We start from the raw sequence: 24,307 nt of genomic DNA, 5'->3' as shown, positions 1-24,307 counted from the left end.
GTAAGATAGTCATCACATTTCATTTTTAAAATTATTTTTAGAATTTTAGTTTATTCATTATTATATCGTTTTTTTGTATTTCTTTTTAAGTGCCACAAACTTACAATACAATTTGCTTTAATTTATATATATATATATATATATATATATATATATATATATATATATATATATGTGTGTGTGTGTGTGCACACATTATAATATATATGTTACATTACATTGCATATGCATACACACACACTTATACAGTACACTGTATCTATACATACAATAATGTAGATTTAGGTCTACACAAGTTATGTATTTTATAATGTATTATATATGTATATATTATTATTTGTTATATATTATATATATTTATTATACATTCGTATGTATTTTTTAAAATAATTTTTAGAACTTTTGCCTTGTACAAATCAGATACCGTATCAAGATATTTATTTAAGACATTGTTAAAAAAAAAAAAAAACACTTATAGGTGGATAGATTACTTTTTTTTTAAATGAATTGTTAAAACAAAAAAAATTGTGGCACCTCTACTTGTGTCCAATTTTTTTTTTTTTTTACTTTCCAAATAGCTCAAAACCTCTGGAAATTTGTGCCATACCGTAACGTAACGACAAATATGATATCTTGTGACGTAATGAAAAAAGCATGTTGTGTTTGTTCCCACGTAGCCACAACTTAATACTGCATTACAAGCACACGCTGCGTTCAGGACGTCTGCCACACTCATTAGGTGTCAAGGATGATGAAAGTTGACGAGGTTTAAGGAGCACTCATGTGGTCACTATGTACAGTATTTATGCAGACTATATTGGTGCTATTGGCCAGTGGGTGTTCCCCGCCCTGCCCATCCCCTCTGTCTGTCCCCCTGTGATGATGCAGTCTTTTCTTTTGTGTCACGTCTCTGACCTCAGCAGGTTCGTTTCTCTGGCTGTAATCCCTCTCCCGTGGGCGCCAGCGTATAAAAAAGGAGGGGCGCACCCGGGCCACACACACTCTTGAGTGAAGCTCAGCATACGCATCACACACGCAGGCAGGTAAGGCGGACGCACACGTACACTTTCAGTGTCATGTGGAAGCAAATGGATACACGTCCATACTACATTTGTCCCTTTTTTTCCCCACCAATGCAGCAATCATGTCCAGTGGAGACAAGTCCAAGTCCTCTTCCCAGACTGATGGGAAAGCCGCTCAGAGCAAGAAGTCTGAGTTTGGTCTGACTTCCTACAAGGTGCGCCCCCTCTCGCATGGAGCCTCAACTTGAAAATTGTTGCACTGGCTCGTGTCTGTGTTTTCTGGCTGCAGATGTTCGTGTTCGACCAGGAGAACTTCCAGGGTCGCATGATCGAGATCGGCAGCGAGATCATGAACATCTGTGAGCTGGGGATGGATCGTGTGCGCTCCCTGCGCGTTGAATGCGGCCCGTAAGTCCTGAAGGAACGTCCATCACTTTCCGGTGTCCTCACTCTGGCGCTACATTAATGCTGTTTCGTTGGCAGCTTTGTGGGCTTTGAGCAGATAAACCTCTGTGGTGAGATGTACATCCTGGAGAAGGGAGAGTATCCTCGCTGGGACTCCTGGAGCAACTGTCAGAAGAACGACTACCTGCTCTCCTTCAGGCCTGTCCGAATGGTAACCAAAAAACCCATCACTTACCTTCTAACTTCTAAGAGAACCAACACGCTGAGGTCTTCGGTGTGTCGAAACAGGACCCCGAGAAGCACAAGATCTGCCTGCACGAGGTGGGAGAGTTCAAGGGCCGCAAGATGGAGATCATGGATGACGACGTTCCCAGCCTGTTCTCCTACGGATTCACCGACAGAGTGGGCAGCATCATTGTCAGCTGTGGAACGTGAGTTTTACTACAAACTCCGTGGATGAAATGTGTTTGGATTTCAAATGTATTGTCTCAATAAGAAATCATGGAAATCTAATTTTCGTCACCATAAAACTGTAATCTTTATCTTAAATATATTTGAATAATCTTTGCTTTCATTTAAAAAAATAATTATATTGATAGTTATGTTTATTTTTTTACTAATTAAATTACAATTAATAATGTTTTTTCCATTATATTTATCATGATCATTTATTATCATTGCTGTTATTAGTATAGGGAGGCATGTGGCGTCCATTTTGACTCAATTTTAGGTTGCCAAGTATGGTTCCTTGCCTGACAAAGGGCTAAAAACTGAAGCTTAATTTGAGCAGTTTTACCTTAATGCTGCGCGTAAACAGGCAGAAAAAAAATTTAAGTGTTGCAAACCTTATGTACTTTTTTTTCCCCGACTTTTCTTCTTCTTCTTCTTCTCCCCAGCTTTGTGGGATATCAGTTCCCCGGATACCGCGGCAGCCAGTACCTGCTGGAGAAGGGCGACTACAGGCACTTCAACGAGTACGGCGCCCGCACCCCTCAGTTCCAGTCCGTGAGGCGTATCCGCGACATGCAGTGGCACCAACAGGGCTGCTACACCATGTCCAGCAAGTGAGGCTCGGGGAAGGAGAGAAAGAGAAAGAGCGGAAGTGAGGGAGAGGGGCGCAAAAAGAGGGGAAGGGGGAAAGACGTCTGAGGCCTTTACCTCAACAGCAAAAAAAAAAAAAAAAGGCAGGGAGATAGGGGGAAAGGGTGAGGATCTTCTAGACCTGCGGATCTCATCTGATGAAGGACCAGCTGGACCCCCTCACCTCCATTCCTCACTGTCCATGTTTCTCTTTCTCCCCTATGGGCTGAGCTTAGTTTCCCCCCCTTCCTCTCTTTTTATTTTCAAGTCCCTATCTTCATGCTCCATACACCAAGAAGGAAGGAGACACCTTTTGCCGTTTTACAGAAGATTCTCGGTTCAGGGTACAATGCATCATGGGAAACTGAGTCCTTAAGCGCTTCCTGCCCGGACTGCTGACCCCTGTGCATCACACACATTTTCTGCTGTACAGAATCCTGGCCAAGTTTACAATAAATAGGAAAATCTGTGTTTCAAACTTGTTGTCAAGTGAGTTTTTACTGAAAAATAACACATAAGAATCTAGGAACCTCAGAAGCACATCATCATAGAACTACAATGTCAGATATTTCGAACAGAATTGTTCATCAAACTAATCTACATTGAGTGAGTGGGGTGATTTATTATACCGCTAAAGCTAAATATAGCTAAAGCTAAATTACAACAACAGAAACAACAGGACATATAACACATGTGAAAATGGTATTTAAATTAGAAAAAGAAAATAATAAAATAATAAAAGCATTAAAATAATTGATTAATTATTAAGATCTACTTTAAGAATGAAAACAATTAGTCATCGCTTCAACAGACAAATGTTTCAGATAAACATTACCTCAAATGACTGAAGTATCAAAAATGTCGATATTTTGATTTGAGAATCGATTTTAGAGCTTGAAGAGCTGGTATCGGAAGTATCAATCTTTCAGTATCAATCTGCGCATCACTAATCCAAAGTCATTTTTGTGGTCTGGTGTAAAACCTCTCAGTCAAGAAAACAAATGAACCGCAGTTAGCCACCAGGTAACGTTAGCATATTTATAATATACTTAAACTGATGCGATACCTACCTTTTTTATCTTTGTGACGGCGGTGGGGATTCCCCCGAGGGCAAGTGCCAAGGGCAAGTCAGCAAAGGCGACTTCCACCGCTATTGGAACGCAGCCATCATCTCCCACAATCTATACCGTGTGGTGAGTAAGTTGTAAATGAATGGAACAGAGTGCAGTACGCCGTAGCGCAGAAAGTCCGCCATGATGGTACGCAAGGGAGGTGGGCGGGGCTAAGGCGCACAACAGTGTACAATGTATTCACTGGCTCTGAGCCGAGAGTAAAATATAAAGTAATGCACAGTATGTACAATTTGATGAAATGAATGAATATAGAGAGTATAGCGAATATGAATATATATATATATACGTCCCACACAATATACACTTTGTGACTCTTGTCCACTGTCTTGTTTATTTACAACAACCAGTGTTATAAATCTGCAACGTTTTTATCACACATACCTGCCTTTGTCTTTGGGAAACCTGCAACATGACAAATCTGGTCTTTTGGACACTCTACTGCCGCAGTTAATGGCGTAACAGTGTGTCGAGTACACGTTCACAATGCAATGTTTCTGGATTCTGCTCACCATCATGGCAGCCAAACCTGTGCATGGCGTATTACGGAAGTCGTTCTCATTCGACCAACTTACACATTTTAGAGTCCTTGATCAATACCGTAGCCGTCAAAGCTAAACCAACTCATATTACTCACCATTAGCATTATAGCTCCTTATTTAACATTTTCGTAGTGAAATAACATATGTTTGAGGCTCTTGGTTTGCCATGTATTCAATATCATGCAATATTAAGAATGAAATGTTTTATTTTTAAGCAATTACGGTTGTAATTTACTTTTTAAAGTTTAGGGCTTAGGCCCAGTGGTGAATTTACCCCCAATACTTGTTTTGGTATGATCCTCAACGTCTAAGCATGGGGCGCTATCTTCCCGCCTGCAGGGGGCGTCCATTTGACATGCACACACGCCCTCTGATGAGCAAATGAGCGCTGAGCACAAAATAATGCCGCCCTGTGGACAACTGCCCACATGGCCCACAGCTACAACCGCCACTGGCCCAATGAATGCAAATTTAACAAAAACAATACCCTGGACCCTAAAACGACGTCTGTTTGATAACAATTGTATCCACACTCGAAGTGTCAACAAAAAATTAACTTGCTTAGCTCCCGAAAAATCACTTATGATATTCAAACAATATAAGACACAAAAAATAAAGATACAAATCCAGCTAATTTTAACAGAAAATGTGTAAGAATGAAGGTAAATTTGACAAAATTAGCTCTACGATAGCATTCCACATTTACTTACATTTTGGATAAATCAACATTTAAGAGACAAACACCCAAATATTTACTAAATTTGTTCCTGAAATGTTAAATGTTGCTCTTTGAAGGGAAAGAAACCTCTCTAAATGAGTTATGTCAGTTTCTTTTCAATCTCTGACAGAATCGGTGGAGTTGTTACATTTTTATTAATAAAAGTTCTTTTTTTTAATTGATTTACAAGCAATTTTACACTCCCAACAAACAACTGATGTATAAAAACACATCAACACCAAGTCAGCTATGCCGTGACTTTCTGTAGTGCAGGGGTCACCAACGTTGTGCCCACGGGCACCAGGTAGCCCCCCACGACCACATGAGGTGCCCGCAAGCCTGCTTTTCATTCAGGTTTTCAGTTAATAATGAAAGAACAGTAGAAAGAAATGCATTCTGAAATACAAAATGTGAGTTGCGGACACCAGCATTTTGTTCATGTTCTGGTAAAACAAGCATATTCGCTTTGTTTGGGTTTAAAATAAGCTCTGAAAATAAATGTTACAAAAATGAGTAGCTCTTGGCCATTTTCATTTTGTACAAGTAACTCTCACAAGGAAAGACGTTGGTGACCCCTGCTGTACTGTGTTATATGGACTAAAGTATTTGGACGCCTGGGTGTGGAAATAGTAAAACTAGACCATTAAAGATGTCAGAGGTCACTGATGTTGGACCTGAGAGAGTCCCAACAGTGTTTGATGGGGTTCTTCCACACCAAACTGATCCAAGCACGCTTTTATGGACCTGGCTTTGAGCCATGCTGCAGAAAAGCACTTTAAAAACACTTTAGCCCATATATGCACGTCATTTTCTGCTGTCCTAGAATTCACAATTCACTTTTTAATGAATATTTTTGAATATTTTCTGTAAAAATATAACTCTGAAGCTTCAAACAAAGAAAGGAGTGTATTCCCGTGTGTGTTGTCGCGTGACAACATTCCCGCATGGTGCACATCAGCGCGACATCATTCGCACAAACTCTGCAAAAAAAGACAGCGGAAAGTGAATATGGTGATTTTAAGGATAACAGTTGAAAGAGAAGCTCTGCAGTCACCTTCAAAGTCCACCAAACCGTCTCCGTTCAGGTCGACGTCCCGGAGTATCTCGTTAATCTCTCTGTTGGTCACTTGTTCCCCCATCAGTTTCTTCATGGCCTCACGTAGCTCCGTTAAACTGATCTGACCGTCGCCATTGGAGTCAAACTACAGCCACAATTCAGGAAAAATATGTAGATTGGAAAAACGTTTTAGCGTTAAACAATGCAGCATTTGGGGAGAAGAGCCACGATGTGATATTCTTGAACCATATTTGATAAGTGACCCAAGATCTTCGCTCTACAGTAGATGACCACTTGCAACAAGAGAAACAAGCTAATTACAACAAATAATGATCACATAACGACAAAAGGGGTGTTTATTGTGAGGGTTATGTTACCAGTGCACTGTCCCTTTAAATCAATTGCTTTGCTTGCAAGGAATAATACCAAAGAAGAAGAAAAGGAACCCACTAAAACTGAAGAAGCCGTTGATGTACAATGTTTTGTCCATTCAGATTTGCCGTACTAAGTAAGTTTAAGTCATTTAAAAAAGTTGACCCATTTGTATGATAAATCTGCTAAATCATGTGCGTAACTTATTTATAACTTATTTGTCTGAAGATTGCGTGTGGTTTTTAAAATCGTAACTATTTAAAAAAACACGATCATTATGCTAATCGACGTTAGAATTGTCATCAATGGCGTTTTTAAAACGTTAAATTAGCATTATGCTAATCAAGTTACCGTTTTGCTAATCAAAGTAATTCCCGAACACATATGTTACTGTTAGTGTATTGTGTTGTGGATAGTTTAATCAGTTTTGATATCAATTAGGACTTCATATATTGTGTTTTTCATTTTTATGCTGCAGTTTTATTGTACTCTGTATTCAAAGGCTATCTGTGGCTTGGCTTCTGGTTAAAAGTTATACTACATGTATTAGGGCCGTAATATGTTTCATATTAAATGCTACTCTGGACCTTCACGGTTTTACCCTCCATATCCAACTGCTTTTGCGGTTGTATTAACGAGTTTTTCAGATGTTCCTAAGACACCGGTGTCTAAAGTGCGCTACCCGTGACCATTTGCAGCGGCAAACCTTTTTCTATTGGTCCACGGCATATTTTAAAAATACAATTTAGCACAGCCTGGATCAAAAAAGGTTGGCCGCTTGCGTTTGACTGCACAGATTAGCGGAATATCCTGACCTCTTTGAATGCATCCCGCAGTTCTTTGACTCCAATCATGTCTGCGGTCTCTGCAAGCATTTTGGGCCCCATCAGCTCCACAAAGTCTTCAAAGTCCACTTTGCCCCCACCTGCATGACAAGCACAAGTTTGTCTGTGTAAATTTTGCAGGTTTGCGAGAAGTCATTCAGTTGAGGTCCACTCACAAATCTGCTGACTGAGCTCTATGAGCTCCATCTCTGTGGGCATGTATCCCATGGTCCGCATGCACTCTCCCAGGTCTTTGTGACTGATGTAGCCATCTTTGTTCTTATCAAACTCCAAAAAGGCCTCACGGAGCTCTGAGGGCACACAATGTGAGAAGTGGAGGTCAGCTGTGGTGTTGTTAAAGGGATAGTTGTTTTTTTTCATGTAGTTACACTAAGCCTGGGCGGAGCAGTGGTATAATCCTATCCTGTTATTCACACCTACGATAAAAGTGAAGTGTCGCTCCCTGAATTGGGTATGAACGACTCTGATACTGGCTTGTTAGCATCTATTGTTCTGGCTCGGCCCTGCCTTCACCTCATTTGCAAGACTAAGAGCTGTGGGTTTTGGTCTCAGTAACCTGCTGAACACAGGGTCCAAATTGAACCTCAAACCACCATTCCGATTCAATGATGGGTTCTGTTGTTTGACAAAAATAGCTTCCTTTACTCCTCTTTCAAACCATCTGTTTTCTTTGGCCAAAATCTTTACCTCGCTGTCCTGAAAAGAGTGATTGGTAGCTTTCAGGTGTAGATGTACTGCTGATTGAGGACCACTAGCATTGTCCCTGCGATGTTGATAAAGCCTTTTTTGGAGCATTTGCTTAGTTTCCCCAATGTAGTGCTCTTTGCATTCCTCATCTTTACAGTGGATGGAATAGACCACATTGCTCTGTTTCTGGTTTGGAGCCTTGTCTTTAGGATGCACTAATTTTTGTCTCAGGGTATTTACTGGTTTGAAATAGGTAGGAATTTTGTGTTGCCATAAGATCCTCTGGAGTTTTTCGGAGACCCCCGCTACATAAGGGACTACCACTCCTCTCCTTTTTGCTTCTGTGGGCTTTTGGGTTTCTTTCCCTACTCTCTTCTTTTGACATTTGTTAAAAGCCCACCGTGGGTACCCACAGGTTGAGGAGGGTGTTGGCACACCAATTCCGCCCACTCTTACTGTATTTAAGGCCTAAGCTACCAGCACTTATTAGTTTGCTGACGAAGCTCTTCGGATGAGGAGCGAAACGTCCGACACCTTCTACACAGAAGTACAGATGACGTCTCAAGAAGCCTTTTCCTCGATGGACAACTCCTGTACGACTGAGAGCCTACACAGACGCATTGCGACCAACTGTGGGAGAGACATCCTTCTGCTGGTACGTAGCTTAGAAAAGGCCACTCTTAAATTAGCAGATTTAAGGAACCACCTCAGATTCAATCTTAGATGCAGGCAGAGTAGGTTAATCCCCAAATGCATGAGGCAAGCTTCCCTTGAGCAAGGACACTTGGCAAGGAAAATGCAACAAAACTACATCAGAAAAATACAGAATTTGAGAATTAGGAGACTTAACATAGAGATAAAAAATAAACAGTCTGAAGTAGAAACCTTCTATCAGAGATTGCAAACCAAGCTTACGCACGAAACCTATCAGGAGGTTTGTGAATTTACCAAATCAGGTTATATGAAGCACCATAGCAAAACCAAAGAAAGGCATAAGGGAAAATTCCAGAAACTTCTATTGGAAAATCGACCACAGCTTGTCGTAAACACTAAGGATGGGGGGAATCAGACCAATACTAAAGAAAATTGGATCAAAAATCTGTCAGACAGAAGCCTCTCGAAGACAGAGAAGGCAGTATTAACCAAGGGTCTCAACTTCTCAGTGACTCCTAAAACGATACCCACAGTAGACTATATCACAGCAGCTGAATCGGCCATCAGGAACAATAACCTTTCTAGAACAGAGGCAGGGGACCTTCGTCTGAGAATATCGGCCTTTCTCAGTAGTGCCAAACCACCACCGTCCAATATCACGTTAGGTGAGAGGAAAGCATTAGCGGCTCTGCAGAAAGATGAGAGCATCACCATCTTACCAGCTGATAAGGGCAGATGCACAGTGGTTCTCAACACATTGGACTACGAAGAAAAAATAACTAGTCTAATTAGTGATGCCAACACATATGAGCAACTTAAAAGGGACCCATCCAGTAGGTATAAGAAAGAAATCATACACTGTCTCCAAAAGTTAGAGAAGGAAGAACTAATTGACAGACAGATGTATCATAGGTTATACCCTGGGGAGGCTACACCATGTATCTATGGCCTTCCAAAAATCCACAAGGAAGGGTTTCCCCTCAGACCCATTGTCTGTAGCATTGACTCTACCACGTACAATGTAGCGAAATATGTAAAAACAGTCTTATCCCCATTGGTAGGCAACACTGATCATCATATAGAGAACACAAAAGGGTTTGTGGCGAGCATCAAAGACCTCAGATTGGAGCCAGAGGAAACTTTGGTGTCTTATGATGTGACTTCACTTTTCACATCTGTCCCCACCTCAGCAGCAGTCTCGGTGGTGAGGAAGAGACTGCTCGAGGACTCAACTCTGCATCGGAGAACAAAACTTAGTGCTGACCACATCTGCCAATTACTGGAAATTTGCCTTAACACCACATATTTTCAGTTTAGAGGGAAATTCTACAGACAAATTCATGGTTGTGCTATGGGCTCACCAGTCTCACCCATAGTGGCGAATCTGTACATGGAAGAGATGGAGAAACAGGCTCTCACATCCTTCTCAGGGACAAAACCAAGGCACTGGTTTAGATACGTGGATGACACCTTTGTCATAATCAAAAAACAAGAAATTCAGTCTTTCACAGATCACATCAATGCGGTGGACACCAATATCAAATTTACTCGCGAGGACACTAAAGAAAACCAACTAGCCTTCTTAGACTGCAAGGTAATTATAGGAAAGGACAGACAGCTACTTACAGAGGTCTTTAGAAAGGCCACACACACTGACCAATACCTGCTTTTTGAATCAAACCATCCACTACAACATAAACTAGGGGTTATTAGGACCCTCCAACATAGAGCGGAACAAATACCAACTAGTGCTGAGGGAAAGAAAAAGGAGACACAACATGTCCAGAGAGCGCTCTCAACCTGTGGGTACCCACGGTGGGCTTTTAACAAATGTCAAAAGAAGAGAGTAGGGAAAGAAACCCAAAAGCCCACAGAAGCAAAAAGGAGAGGAGTGGTAGTCCCTTATGTAGCGGGGGTCTCCGAAAAACTCCAGAGGATCTTATGGCAACACAAAATTCCTACCTATTTCAAACCAGTAAATACCCTGAGACAAAAATTAGTGCATCCTAAAGACAAGGCTCCAAACCAGAAACAGAGCAATGTGGTCTATTCCATCCACTGTAAAGATGAGGAATGCAAAGAGCACTACATTGGGGAAACTAAGCAAATGCTCCAAAAAAGGCTTTATCAACATCGCAGGGACAATGCTAGTGGTCCTCAATCAGCAGTACATCTACACCTGAAAGCTACCAATCACTCTTTTCAGGACAGCGAGGTAAAGATTTTGGCCAAAGAAAACAGATGGTTTGAAAGAGGAGTAAAGGAAGCTATTTTTGTCAAACAACAGAACCCATCATTGAATCGGAATGGTGGTTTGAGGTTCAATTTGGACCCTGTGTTCAGCAGGTTACTGAGACCAAAACCCACAGCTCTTAGTCTTGCAAATGAGGTGAAGGCAGGGCCGAGCCAGAACAATAGATGCTAACAAGCCAGTATCAGAGTCGTTCATACCCAATTCAGGGAGCGACACTTCCCTTTTATCGTAGGTGTGAATAACAGGATAGGATTATACCACTGCTCCGCCCAGGCTTAGTGTAACGAACCAATAGGAGGAGGGTGTTGGCACACCAATTCCGCCCACTCTTACTGTATTTAAGGCCTAAGCTACCAGCACTTATTAGTTTGCTGACGAAGCTCTTCGGATGAGGAGCGAAACGTCCGACACCTTCTACACAGAAGTACAGATGACGTCTCAAGAAGCCTTTTCCTCGATGGACAACTCCTGTACGACTGAGAGCCTACACAGACGCATGTAGTTGTATGGCAACCCCATCAGCAGTGTAGTGTATCAACGGTGACTTTCCCCCCACTTTGTTCCGTGAGCGGAGTTCTGGTCGAAATTTGGTGAGGAGGAACATAGTTCCGGGTAGTTGCTGGGGTCTCTTTAGTAAAGAGTTAGGCTTCTCAAAATAATATATGTTCAAAAGAACAATACATTTGCAACACAAAATTGTTGCCAACAAAAAAAGTGAGAAGCAAAACGCCTAACTTAAGAGTCCCCAGCAACTCCGCTCACGGAACAAAGTGGGGGGTAAGTCACTGCTGATACACTCCACTGCTGATGGGGATGTCATACAACTTCATGTCAAAAAATCCCAAATATCCCTTTAAGTTAACGGAGAAAAGTAATGTTCATCTTACCATCCATCTCTTCTGGTCTCAGCTCTCTGTCCTGTTGGAGGCAAGGATGGTGTATGTCAGAATGGATGGTGACAAAGCATTTTACTGCATCTCATACAGGTATGTGGAGTTGTGATGGCGTGGAGAGATGACGTTGAACATAACATCTGCATTTATTATCTTTAATTGCATTGCAGGAGTCAGAAGAGCAAGATGTAAGTACCAATTGATCAGTGTCCTAACTGTGTCTATTTTGTGTAAGTAATCGGATAAAAAGGGTTCGGCAGCTGTCCGGAAGTCCTCGGGATCGCTTGGGAGCGTGACAAATCACGGCGGTGTGGGGTCGGCGGGAGGCGTACCTGGAGGTGGAGTAAATTACACGGACGTTTGGGCGGGAGGCAGGAAACACTGCGGGAAGAGGCGCAGAGTCTGGATGATCTAGAAAGCTTTCTGTGCGGGTTATCGTGTGTAGCTGCTCTACAGGAGTCCAGAACTCAATACAAAAGGCCCGAAAATTAGTATAATAGGTGCCCTTTAAGATGTGAAACGAAGCCTTTGTTTTTTCTTGACAACGCTGTCCTCCATGAACTGGTGGGCGTCTCAGCTGTGGGCGGACTCATCTAGCTAGAGGCAGGTCAGAGGCGGTATCATGTCCATGAGGAAGGAGGCTTCCCCCCCCCCCATGATGTCACGACAAGCCGGAACTTCAAAAGTAACCGTTTGAGTGACCCGTGAGCAAAAAAGTGAGCGATATGATAGATTTTTCTCACGTTTAGCGCTCATAAAAAGCCTTAAGGGACGCATATTACTGTTAGAACATTGTTAAAAAGACACTTTTGCATAACAGGGCACCTTTTTAAGATGCGGTTATCCATATGGATCAACGCTTTTATGCAGCGTAAGTATGCATGTATGTATGTCCCTCTCCCACAGACAGCAAAAACATCATTACAAGCCAGTCCTGCTAAAGTTGCCTTTCCAATCGATAAACAACAAGTAGCTGAGAAATGGGTCAGCAGGTTTACACCATAAACCCATGGAGGGCAAACAAGCTCCGCCCCTAAGCCCGCATCACCCCAAGCGGGAGCGAGCGACCGTCGATGATCTATCCATGGAAGTGAACGATTGACCCCGAAGCAGTGATGCATGGCGGGTGACGTGTCTAATGAAGATGAGCATGAGGGGGGGGGGGGGGGGGGGGGGGGGGGGGGTCACAGGTTGTTACATACAAGCGTCAGCGAAAAGCCCCGTTTGAGGAAGACGCAGGCCGGGCCCACGATGTTGTGCTGCACGTCGCAGTTCTTCACCAACGTGCTGAAAGGATCTTTGAACAGCTTCTGCTTCACTTCCCCCTCCTCTTCTTCTTCTTCCTGATGTGGACCCTGGTGGTCCATGCCCTTCACATTATACCCCAGGGACCCCTCGGACCCCCCCTTTGGAGGCACACCACCAAGCTGTTAGCCCACTGAAACATTATCTTCACGTTTTGTCCAGAAATCCCAACTGTAGTTAACGTGTTGGGCCATCGTGAGTCAAAATGACAGTCAACGCTCGCTGTGTGTCTTTTGAATATTTACAACATTAGATGATACATACTTTTTTAAAAAGTTAACTTTATCAGGCCAGGAACCATATTTGGCAACACAGTTGAACTCTCAACCAATCAGTGGACAAAATAGTCATGAGAGTATATTAACATTCGTTAAAATTCAACTGAATAATACATTGAAACAACAGTCAAATAGTCATCATCAAAATGAAACACATCAATAAAAATTACAAAAAATGTAAACACTTGTAGAATAAAATAAAAAAATAATTTGATGAAAATAGGCATGACTGTAATAAATAAATATACTGAAGATGTTAAAAAAAACCCATAAAAATACTACAACTACAAGCAGCAGTACTAATAATATGACTTCAAGTGAAATACGTTTTTTAAATATTAAATGTATTATTTCTATCATATTTCAGTCACAAAAAAATCAAGGTGTTGTGTATAAAAACAGAATTTAAAATTGTGACTTTGTTAATTGTGACCTTAAGCCAGGTGTCTCTAACTGCGTGCTGCTTAAATATAATAATTCATATATTCAAATTGTATTAAGTCGATTTGCTACAAAGGAGAATGTTTTAAGCTGACGTGCCAACACGTTCTTACCTTCTTCATTTTGTCTTTCACGGAGGATTTGGTGCAGTTACCCATCACCCGACCCCCCCCCACGTGTCCACCCTCGTTGTCCCTCTTCTTCTTCTCTGAAACTCAATGTGACTTTTTTTTTTTTTTGCACTTGTTTTCCTAGTGCCTCTTCACCGGCGCTGCTCAAATATGTAGCTCCTCCAAAGTGGATGGAAAATTCCCAGAGTGTGCCCCCATGTCGGCCGTGATGCCACACAGTGATGAAGAGCTGATCTCATCCACGCAATCATACACAAGCCTGAGTGACTCCACCCACTTTTTCACACACCCAAAGTGGCGTCGCCGCAGGGAAACCAAACCAAACTAGTAATCTCTGCCGCATCAGCACCACTTCATCCTCAACGCGACAACTTTTAGGAGGAGAATTAAGAGTGCAAAAACAGAAGGGGATTAATGTCTGCTGTGTCAGATTAAAGCAGAGAGTGTGATGATGAAACGAAAAGGCGAAAGGGTACAAGGCAATGCAAAAATAAGTAACAAACATACGTGTGATAGCCTATCTACTCCATTTAGTTTCGTTTTTGGCCAAAAAAAGATAAAGTGCACGACAGCATACTGTTGCTACTAATAAACATTGTACAAAAAGTGACAATTTGATCAGTAAAGTGAGCCAACAAGTAATTTGCATACAAGCCTAAACTACAGAAAGTACTTTGGTTTGTGCACTAATCTTTTTAAATATAAAAATGGAAAACATGTTGGATGAAGTTGTAACGGAGCAGCCGATATATATATATTTTTTTAAATGGCCGAGCTGTGCTCGCTAGCTTGTTAGCTTGCTATCTAGTAACTGCGCAATCTGTCCCGGAAACACAATGGGTTCTACGGCATCCGTCGATCTATTTTACAGGAGTAAAAAACATCCCCCCCAGTAGAGCATTTACAGTATGTTCATACATTAAAAAAAAAAAAAAAACTACCACACTACGTGACGTCGCAGAAGCGCTGTTGTAAGGAGGAAGTGACGGAGGTCTCACGCATGCGTGGAACCCATTGTGTTTCCTGGGACGATTGCGCAGTGACAGGCCGTCTCGAGACCCTGCAGTATAACAGTTGAGCAATGTGTTGTAAACAAAGAGTAATAGGAGTGTAAAGGTGACTATAGGGGTGTTATTTCATGCCTACAGGGCTCTAATAATGTTAAAAACCATATTAGAAAGTACAACGAAAAATATTCAATTTTGTGACACTGAATCCTATACCGTGGAAATTAATTGATTGCGGTTGGGTCTGGAACCAATTTACCGCTATAAACAAGGGACGACTGTATATATTTTGTGTGCATTAACAGCTCCAAATGAACTGAAAATTTAAATCAAGCCAAAAGATAGCACACGTCTGAAAATCTACTTACCTAACAGTAGTTTCATACATATTAGCAGAACATTTGAATCACACTTTAACCACGTTATGAGCCATGAGCGGATGCGTTTAAAGACACCGTGTTTTTTAAGTTGGATTCACGTTTGAGCGTATTTTCTGGGCTTTCCGAGCATTACTTAAATGCAGCAAATTGTACTGCCGAATTAAGCGTTACAAAGTAAGTGTTAAGAATATCCACTTATTGTTACTCTTTGTATTTTTGTTTATTAAGACCACACATACACACGCAAGAAATACATTGTTGTGACGTACGGAGTGTCCATGAATGCATCTCGCAGTCTAGCGTCAATGAGGAAGTGTCGTTCTGATGACAAAGGGACTAGACACGTGTTTGTTGGAGATACATGCAGTATGTGTGTGTGTAACCTGAAGCATACAGTACCTGTATGTATGTGTGTGTGTGTGTGTGTGTGTGTGTGTGTGTGTGTGTGTGTAACCTGAAGCAGAGACAGCTTTGAAATAAAAGAAAAATGCGTCGTCAGTTGGTCTGCTGCTGTAAGCGATCGCTACCACTAGAGGGCGCCTGAGAAAAGCGCTGTTTGTTTTCCAATCAGAGCTAGTACACTGTATACTGTATACAGTAGACATGAAAACCATGTACTGTCTCATCATTAATGTTATTAATAATATTTTTATAATGGCCAATCAACAAATAGACCGATCAATGACTCACTTCATAAATGAGACACCAGCAACTAACTGATACCATTATGACTGATTAATTAGCAGCTCCCTTCCCTCTTATCACATTTCATGTAAATTAGATGCTTGTGTGCATTGTGGACTGGTGTCAGATGCTGAGCAGCTGGTGTCCACTAACGAGAGCTGTCAATCAAAGACAACGTAAGGAATAGGGGACGAGGGGGTGGATGTTATGTGATGCCAATTATGTGAAAACATCATCTGATCTTTTTACACAATATGCTGCAGTAAAAACCTGACCTATTCAATAACAAGTCCTCAAGGCTGTATTTTGTATTTAATTATTTAAATAATTATTTCTTTTGTTTGCCGTTGAAGTTATTTTACAGATATGTTGTTATTTCCAAAAGGTTCTAACAAGAACACTAAAGATGAACACTGTTTTGGACCATAATTGTTTTCGATTTTTTCTGAGAGGATCTTTGTTTTTGCAGGAGAGCCTTAAAAAGAGGAGCTGGCGCCTGTCATGAGGTGTCAAAAGTGCGGCCTGGAGGCCATTTGTGACGCGCGGCTGTTTTTTTATTGGCCTGCGGCAAAATATAAGTGAAAAAGAAAACTGAAAACAACAGCAGTAAAGAAAAAAAGTTATAATTTCACAAGAATAAAGTAATATTATGAAGAAAAATAGTCATTTTTGTACCATAAAGTTGAAATATTCAAGAAGAAAATGTAATATATGTACGTATATGTAATATGTATGAGAAACAAACACAACAGAATGAAGTTGTAATGTTTGGAAAATAAAAAATTATAATATTATGGGGCTAAAGTAAAAATATTAGATTTGTCATAATATCACAAGAAGAAAGTTGAAATATTTGGAAAATTAGTTTAAAGAAAAAGCAACAGCACAATTGGAAAAAAATGCAGAAATTTTACGAGCATTAAAATAAAAATATTAAGAGAAAAATAGTCATACTCTAATGGGGAAAAACGTCACAATTTTACAGGAATAAAAACAAAATGGTATTCAGGTAGCATAGACTTAAAATATTAAAGAAAAAATACTGTTTTGACAAAGATGTAATATTATGAAAAACAAACAAAACAACGAATAAACTTGTAATTTTTGGAAAATTAGGTTGGGGGAAATGTTTGAAGTGATTAAAGTCAAAATATTAAGAAAAAAAGGTCGCAATTTTACAATAATAAATTTGCAATATTAAGGGGAAATATAATGGCATTTTAGTAGTTGAGTTGAAATATTAAAAAACCAAACAAAAGGCGTAATATATCATCTTCGGATGAGGAGCGAAACGTCCGACACCTTCTTCACAGAAGTACAGATGACGTCTCAAGAAGCCTTTTCCTCGATTATGAGAAACAAACAAAACAGACAATGAACTTAATTTTTGGGAAAATTGGGTTGGGGAAAAAGTTACAATATGATGCGAATAAAGTCAAAATATTATGGGAGTAAAGTCTTAATTACAAGAAAAAATTTACAAGAGGAAGGTTGAAATAGTTGGAAAATTAAAAAAAACAACAGCAGAAATGGGGAAAAAAAAAACAACTGTCATTTTACAAAAATAAATTCCAAATATTAGGGAAAAAAATCCCAATTTTACGAGAATAAACTCTATTATATTAAAACTGTATTATATAATATTATGGGGGAAAATGATGTCATTTTAGAACAAAGCTAAGCTGCAGTTTTATCTTGAAATGTACAGTGTATAATTTCTTAGCATATCTACATGGGTTGGTTCACACAGGGGTTGGGGTTAGGGGTTAGGGGTTAGGGGTTAGGGTTAGGGTTGTTCCATCCTGTCATTTTTCAATGTGTGGCCCTCAGCAGAAAAAGCTTGGACACCCCTGATGTGTATGATGAGTATCCTTGACTAACTTTTTTTGCAGTACAGTAGAAACTCGGCTTTTGTCGTTTCAAAACCGAACCTTTCGAAAACCGAATCAACTGTCTCCATAAAAAATCATGTGAATCCAATGAATCCGCTCCAGACACCAAAAAATATCACAACATATTTTCTAGAGAATAATTTTAGTTTTACAAAACAAAGCGAAATACATATAAAAGACGAATGAAATGGATAATTGAACATTTGAAATGAATTTGACCTTTACTGAAGACACAGAGATGAGTGGGGGGGGGGTTGGGGATGCCACACAGATGCAACCTGTGTTAACGAACGCTCCTGTACGTGACAATCCTATTGTAACAGACGCTACCTTTGTGCATTGCTACAGCTTCTTTCTTGATTCAATAGTGTTTCACACCTTCTTTCTCAAAGTTCTGGCGCTTACAACTTTTTTGTGGCTATCCCAAATGTAATAAAAGCATTCGCTATACGCAGTGCACTTGAACGCATCAGCGCATGGCACGCTGCTTGAAAGGAGACTGATGCAAGTTGTTCATCGTTCTGCGTCGGTTCTATGAACAAATAAACCACCCAAACACGCACACACACACACACACACACACACACACACATATAATCAAGATGATTAAAAGCGCCACTATCCATTCTTCATAGAAACAGTCACCAACGCGTGGATGCCTTGTTAGGCATTCAACTCCTTTGATATATGAGTGTGTGGAATATACTGGATATTGAAGAGAATCTGAGCCAATGTGTTGATCTATGTTGCTGTGCTTGCGAGATAGTTATCTTCTTGCTTGATTTTACGGTTTGCTGTTGTCACGCTTCTTTCAATCACTGTTGGAAGATAAAGTGCATTTTTAAAAAAGAAACAAACATCAGATAGTACGATTTCTGTCCTGTCGCCTCTCTATCTGTGGTTGCGCAACACTTGAGTTCACTTTGTGTGGGTTGAGAATCCATCAGCGTCACCAGGAAATGATCTTCTGCAGCAATTAAATAGAGATGCTTCTTCCTTCCACTTCCTGCTTTTGCAGACACCCACCCACTCACTCAGCCTCTTATTTTGGCTCTGTCGCCTCGCCACTGACATCAGCTGTTTTTTCTTTTTCTGTGCATTTCCCGCTGACGTCGGCATGTGACATCCTCCTCAGAGTCAGAGAGAAATAGCATCATGACTCACACGGGCTGCAGCACTATCTTAATCTGCTCTCTTTTTTTAATTATTTCTACGCATTCTCACTCTATGCTCCCTTCATGTCTGAGCCGCGCACTGACAGATGCCGTAATGGTTTCCTCCCGTGTCTCATGTCTCCTGTGAGCGATATGAGATGTGATGTGATGCCGAGCCGGTGCACAATGGCTGCTGGGATATACGGCGGTGTCATTGCATCTCCGGCCGCCCATGTCCCTATCTGTTACGGATTACACTTTCCTAATGTTTCCTAAAGTAAAGGAGCTTAAATCCTCTCAAACACACGCTATCTCATCCTTAGCGCTGATGCTCCTGCTATTCCCAGCATGCACTCCGGGTTAAATGAAATGTAAAGTTTGTGTCGCCCGTATTAAATGCAGCTTTTTTTGCCTTTTAATGTGACATGTGAGATGTAGGAGATGCATGCGGTGGAGTTTAATGTATGAACCGAGGCTGCAGATGTCATTAAAGCCAGTGGATAGACTGCAAACTGTCAGGCTTCAACACAACAGCAGCCACTCTGCATAAGGGGCACAGAGGGATAGTGACCCTCCACCTCCAACAGAGGGCACTGTGTCTCCCATTCTTACATTTTGGTAGAGTGATTCCATTTAATTAAATACATGTAATTATTTTTGGAGTAGTTTTGAGTTGTAATGAGTTACAATCACTAGTGTGATGGGGGTTCACAATTTCAAAAGAAGAGAAAAAATACAGTATTATTATTAGTAGCAGTAGTAGTAGTTGTAGTAGTCGTAGTAGTAGTAGTAGTCGTAGTAGTCGCAGTCCAAATAATATATTTTCAGTTGCACTGAGTTGCCTGCCGTGCTTCACCCTCCCACACCCATTTAAGAGTCCCTGTGCGTCATGATCATAGCCGGCTATGCACTGACATACCACAAGCAGAGAGACAGTCCTCATCAAAATTTTAAGACCAGTTGAAAAATTGCAAGAATTTGCATTTCGCACTATTCTAAGTAGAGCTCCAAAATGTAAAAAGAAGAAATGGGAGTGAGACTTTTTTTTTGTTTTGAAAAAGCAATTTATTGTAAACAAGCATTAAAGTGAAATAGGCTGAGCAAAAGTTTAAGACCACAGCTAAAAAAACCCAAAACAACCCTCCCCCTAAAACTTGAAATGAAACGTTCAAAAAAGGGACTCATTAATGAGTAGCTGCACCATTCTTGTTATTCACCTCAAAAAATGGTGTGGACATGCTTGATGCCAGTGTTTCCAGGAGGCTAGTGGGAATGTTGCTCCAGGTGGTGAAGATGGCTTCACGGAGGACATCCACTGTCTGGACCTGATGTCCATTTTTGTAAACTTCTCTTGTCATCCATCCCCAAATGTTCTCAGGGGAACACACAGGATGGTCCAAAAGAGTGAGCTTATTCCTCTGGAAGAAGTCAGGCGGGCATTACGAAGTGCAGTGTTGCACTGTTGAGAAAGCCAGTCATTACCACACAGACGAGGGCCTTCAGTCATGACGGATGCCCCCTGCAACATCTCCACATTACCAGCTGCCGTTTGACGCCCCTGCACAACCTGAAGTTCCATTGTTCCATTGAAGGAAAAAGCACCCCAGATCATGATGGCGCCCCCTCCACTGTGCCATGTGGTCAAGCCAGTAACGTTGGAAGCCATCAGGACCTTAAAGGTTATATTTTTTCTCATCAGAGAATAAAATTTTCTTCCACCTATCAATGTCCCATGTTTGGTGCTCTCGTGCAAATTCCAAAAGGGAAATTTTGTGGCCTTGAATGATACAAGGCCTTTGAAGACGTTTTTTGTTCTTAAAAGCCGCCTCTTGCAGATGCTGCATGTTGCTTACTGGACTGCACTCTGCAAAAGTAACGACCTTTATTTGGGCTGAGGATGGTCCCGTGTCTTGACAGATCCTCCGGCTCAGGGCCAGTGACATTTTTTTGGTGTATCACTTGACTTTTTTGTTCCATAAGCCTCAGGATCTTTGAAGAAGTTTCAAATGACTGTCTTAGTGCGTCCAACCTCAGCAGCAGTGGCGCGCTGCGAGAGGCCTTGCTTATAGTATGCAGCGCAACGTGTTCAAAGAGAGAAAGCCTTTTTGCCTTTGCCATCAAGAGATCATGACCGTGTGAATACCTGACAGAAAATGACATTGAATCCACATTTTTGGCAAGATTTTGTCTTTTAAAGGCTGTGGTCTTAAACTTTTGATCAGCTGATGAACAGCCTATTTGACTTTAATGCTTGTTCTGTCTCACTCCCATGTCTTCTTTTTTTTGTATTTTGAAGCTGTACTTAGAACCTTCTTAAGATCCAACAGTGCAAAATGTAACTTCAACTTTTCATGCCCACTCTGATTTGTTTTGGCCGAACCTGAGCTTGAAGTACAGTACATGGGTGATTTTCTTTGTGTGTGTGTGTGTGTGTGTGTGTGTGTGTGTGTGTGTGTGTGTGTGTGCACGCGTGCGCGCTTTCCATCTTTCCATCTTTAATTAATTAAAAATGCCATAAAAAAATAAATTAAAATATCATTGAATAAATTAAAACATCATTAAATAACTTGAAATGTAATTAAATAAATCAAAAGGCTAGTAAATGAAAATAAAGATCCGTTCAATATCCAAAAAGGCTACATTATTTATTTTATAAAACATTTCACAATTGAATTAATGAATTTGCTATGTATTTATTTCGAATCATATTTATTTAATTTTGCTACAAAAAAGCCTCCACCTCGCCCTGGGTAATAGAGCATCCAACGCTACTGCTCATCTGCGCTGTTTTGAAAACCAATTGGAAGGTTTGGAATGACAAGACACACACACACACACACACACACACACACACACACACAGTAGAAGACATTTCAACTACCTGTCCAAACACAGAGTCTACGATGGGCAGCAGATCGACTGGTGCCTCCTCCTCTCTCACCACCTCCTCCCTGACTTTGTCTCGTCTCTGTGGTCCCTCCATCATCTCCTCCAGCCTGTCTTCCAGCGTCCGCCCGTCATCGGAGGGGGTCTGAGGGGTGTGGACGCCTCTCTGAGTGCGTCCAGGCTGCGGTGTGGACACCTGGATGTCTCCTCCCTGCCCGTTGGTGCGCTTCCTCCGCTTCTCCACCTTCTTCTTGATGGCGGCCTGTACCTGTGGCAGTGAAAAGTAGTACGAGGGTCTGAAGGTCAGAGTGGTACACACAACTTAACATTGCACTGCTTCTCACTAGGGGGTGGAAAAGACAGTCCTGTGATGACATACTGTATCAAATATCACAAATATATACATACATATACACGTATATAGACACATTGAACATAATCATATGCATGCAGTCACTCATTCACTAGACCATATTTGCACACACTCCAATAAATATACATTTTACTTGTTCATGTATTTCTCTCATATTTATTACTCAGTTAGCAAGAAAGCAACATAATTTAAAACAATTATTTAAATTTTAAAAAATACTTGCACGCAGTACAGTAAATAAGATAATTTGTTCATTTTTCTCTTATAGTTATACAATAAATTCACCAAATTAAACACAATCGTTTGTTTAAAACAATTGGAAAAATGCTCCGTTTGAATTGACACTGTTTGAGAGGTATTCATTTGTTTGTTTGTTATTGTGGTTGTAGCTGGCAGTGTTGCAGTCACTGCACCATACTGAGAGGGGATAAGAATATTTTGGTTCAAATTTAGCGCTCTGAGGGGGCAAGATTTTAAAAATGTCTCTCAATGGTATTCAAAAATATATTCAACTTTATTATATACTTTATATAATGCTGTGTTGTTATTAGCGATGTTTTTTTTTTATAAAATTGATGTGTGTTACGTGTTTTTATTCAGAAAACCTCACCTCATATATTCCCAAATTTGGACTTTTACCCACAAAATGAACTAGAAACGTGCACCATAGATAGGCTTTACTGTTGATGAACTATTGCATAACATAGTTTATCACCAGAGGGTACAGGTTTGTAATAACAGACATAAAAAAATGTAAAATATTATTCAAATCACTTCAGAATTTACTTTATTTTGCATTACACAAAAACTATTTTTCCCCACTGTAACTAGTTTTAAGATAATATTCTCATATGTTTCCAGCACAATACATAATAATACTGCATGCATTGAAAATGTAATAATAATAATAATAATAATAATAATAATAATAATAATAATAATAATAATAATAATAATAATAATAATAGTAATAATAATAATAATGCTTCATAAAGACCCAGTTTAAAAGCTACATGCACACACACCTGTTTGGCGGTCCTCTCCTGTGGCACGCTCATGGCAGTAGCACCGCCTCCCGCGGCCGTCGACTCTCGAATGATCATGAACATCTCGATGTGACACAGGCGCACACTCTCTCTCTCGCTCGCCCTCCCCCTCCCCGTGTCGTCCCTCTTAGCCGCCGCTCTCCTCTCTGCTTTATTTGTTATTTGTTATTTTAAAGTGGCAAAAATCCACCAGCCGTGGGAATAAAAAGTGAAAAAATGTCAGCGAATGTGTCGTTTTCTCTTGAAAAGCTGCAAGCGACGGTGGAAATGAGTCAGTAGATGGAGCGAAATTTCATATGTTCTCGGTCCTGTTGGGGCCTGCTCGGATCCTGTGCTTTTCTTGCGCTCCTGTCTTTGCGGCTTCACCACCTTCTGTGGAAATTTCTCCTCTTCGTGGGTTTTTATCATCAGCTTTTGTCTTCGCGTCCGGGATTAAGTTCCTGCACCTCTGTCCTCACTCGCTATCTCTTGACCCTTAAGGTGACACCCTATACCTCCTCCGCTTTACGCCCTTTCTACCTGTACCACGCCGACCTCACTCCTGTACTTCCTGCTTCCTTTATGACATGGCCATCTCTGGTTATCTCTCGCTTTGCCGCCTCCTGCTTTTTTGCTCTGAATCCAAATCTTATGCGCCATTTCCTCACCATCTTTTCTCACCATACATCATTTCACCCTGACAGTAATCCTCATTTCTGCCCAATGCTTCTTCCTTTTCCCCTCCTTTCTTTCGCCCTCAATCCTCTTTTCATATCGGGAAACGAACAAATTGGATTCTTTCCCATTTGCCATTCAGCTATCCATTTAGTGACACGTTCAACAGTGGTGGTGTTATTATTATTTTGCATACAAATTCAGGGGCTATGATCAAATAATTTGTCTTTGATTGAACGCATCACCTCAGTGTTGTCCTGCATGTATAATCTCATCCAGCAAGCACCACTGAGCACACACGTGCACACAGGTGAGCCTTTCAGCTCTATTTTTAGACTAACCAAATGCACCCAGCCATGTAAGCATATTTTCGTGCTCGCTCTAAAATGCATTCCCTCGCTCTCCCTTTTATATACG

General features: G+C 40.9%; 2 protein-coding genes across 3 annotated transcripts; one reads left to right on the top strand and one right to left on the bottom strand.

The window, feature by feature from the left end:
- The first annotated feature begins 974 nt into the window (after positions 1–974).
- Positions 975–2,985, top strand: LOC129189470 (beta-crystallin B1-like). Its single transcript, XM_054791146.1, has 6 exons — positions 975–1,043; positions 1,140–1,237; positions 1,312–1,430; positions 1,506–1,638; positions 1,716–1,858; positions 2,324–2,985. Exons 2-6 carry the CDS (start codon positions 1,145–1,147, stop codon positions 2,493–2,495), a joined length of 660 nt encoding a protein of 219 aa, XP_054647121.1. The 5' UTR covers positions 975–1,043; positions 1,140–1,144; the 3' UTR covers positions 2,496–2,985.
- Positions 2,986–3,472: 487 nt separating this feature from the next.
- On the bottom strand, positions 3,473–23,344 carry cabp2b (calcium binding protein 2b). Of its 2 annotated transcripts, XM_054791144.1 has the most exons (7): positions 23,216–23,344; positions 21,813–22,085; positions 11,654–11,684; positions 7,327–7,461; positions 7,142–7,251; positions 5,952–6,099; positions 3,473–5,877 (listed from the first exon to the last, which is right to left on the bottom strand). In XM_054791144.1, the coding sequence occupies exons 1-7, from the start codon at positions 23,297–23,299 to the stop codon at positions 5,852–5,854; spliced, it is 807 nt and encodes a 268-aa protein (XP_054647119.1). In that variant the 5' UTR covers positions 23,300–23,344; the 3' UTR covers positions 3,473–5,851. The 2 variants fall into 2 exon arrangements, with proteins under 2 accessions (XP_054647119.1, XP_054647120.1); XM_054791145.1 differs by lacking the exons at positions 21,813–22,085; positions 23,216–23,344 and adding an exon at positions 13,797–14,279 and having other exon boundaries at positions 3,477–5,877.
- Between the last annotated feature and the right edge of the window lie 963 nt (positions 23,345–24,307).

The sequence above is a fragment of the Dunckerocampus dactyliophorus genome, chromosome 11 (genome assembly GCF_027744805.1).
Source record: "Dunckerocampus dactyliophorus isolate RoL2022-P2 chromosome 11, RoL_Ddac_1.1, whole genome shotgun sequence".
NCBI lineage: Eukaryota > Metazoa > Chordata > Actinopteri > Syngnathiformes > Syngnathidae > Dunckerocampus > Dunckerocampus dactyliophorus.
This window is presented reverse-complemented; position numbering and strand designations above follow the sequence as displayed.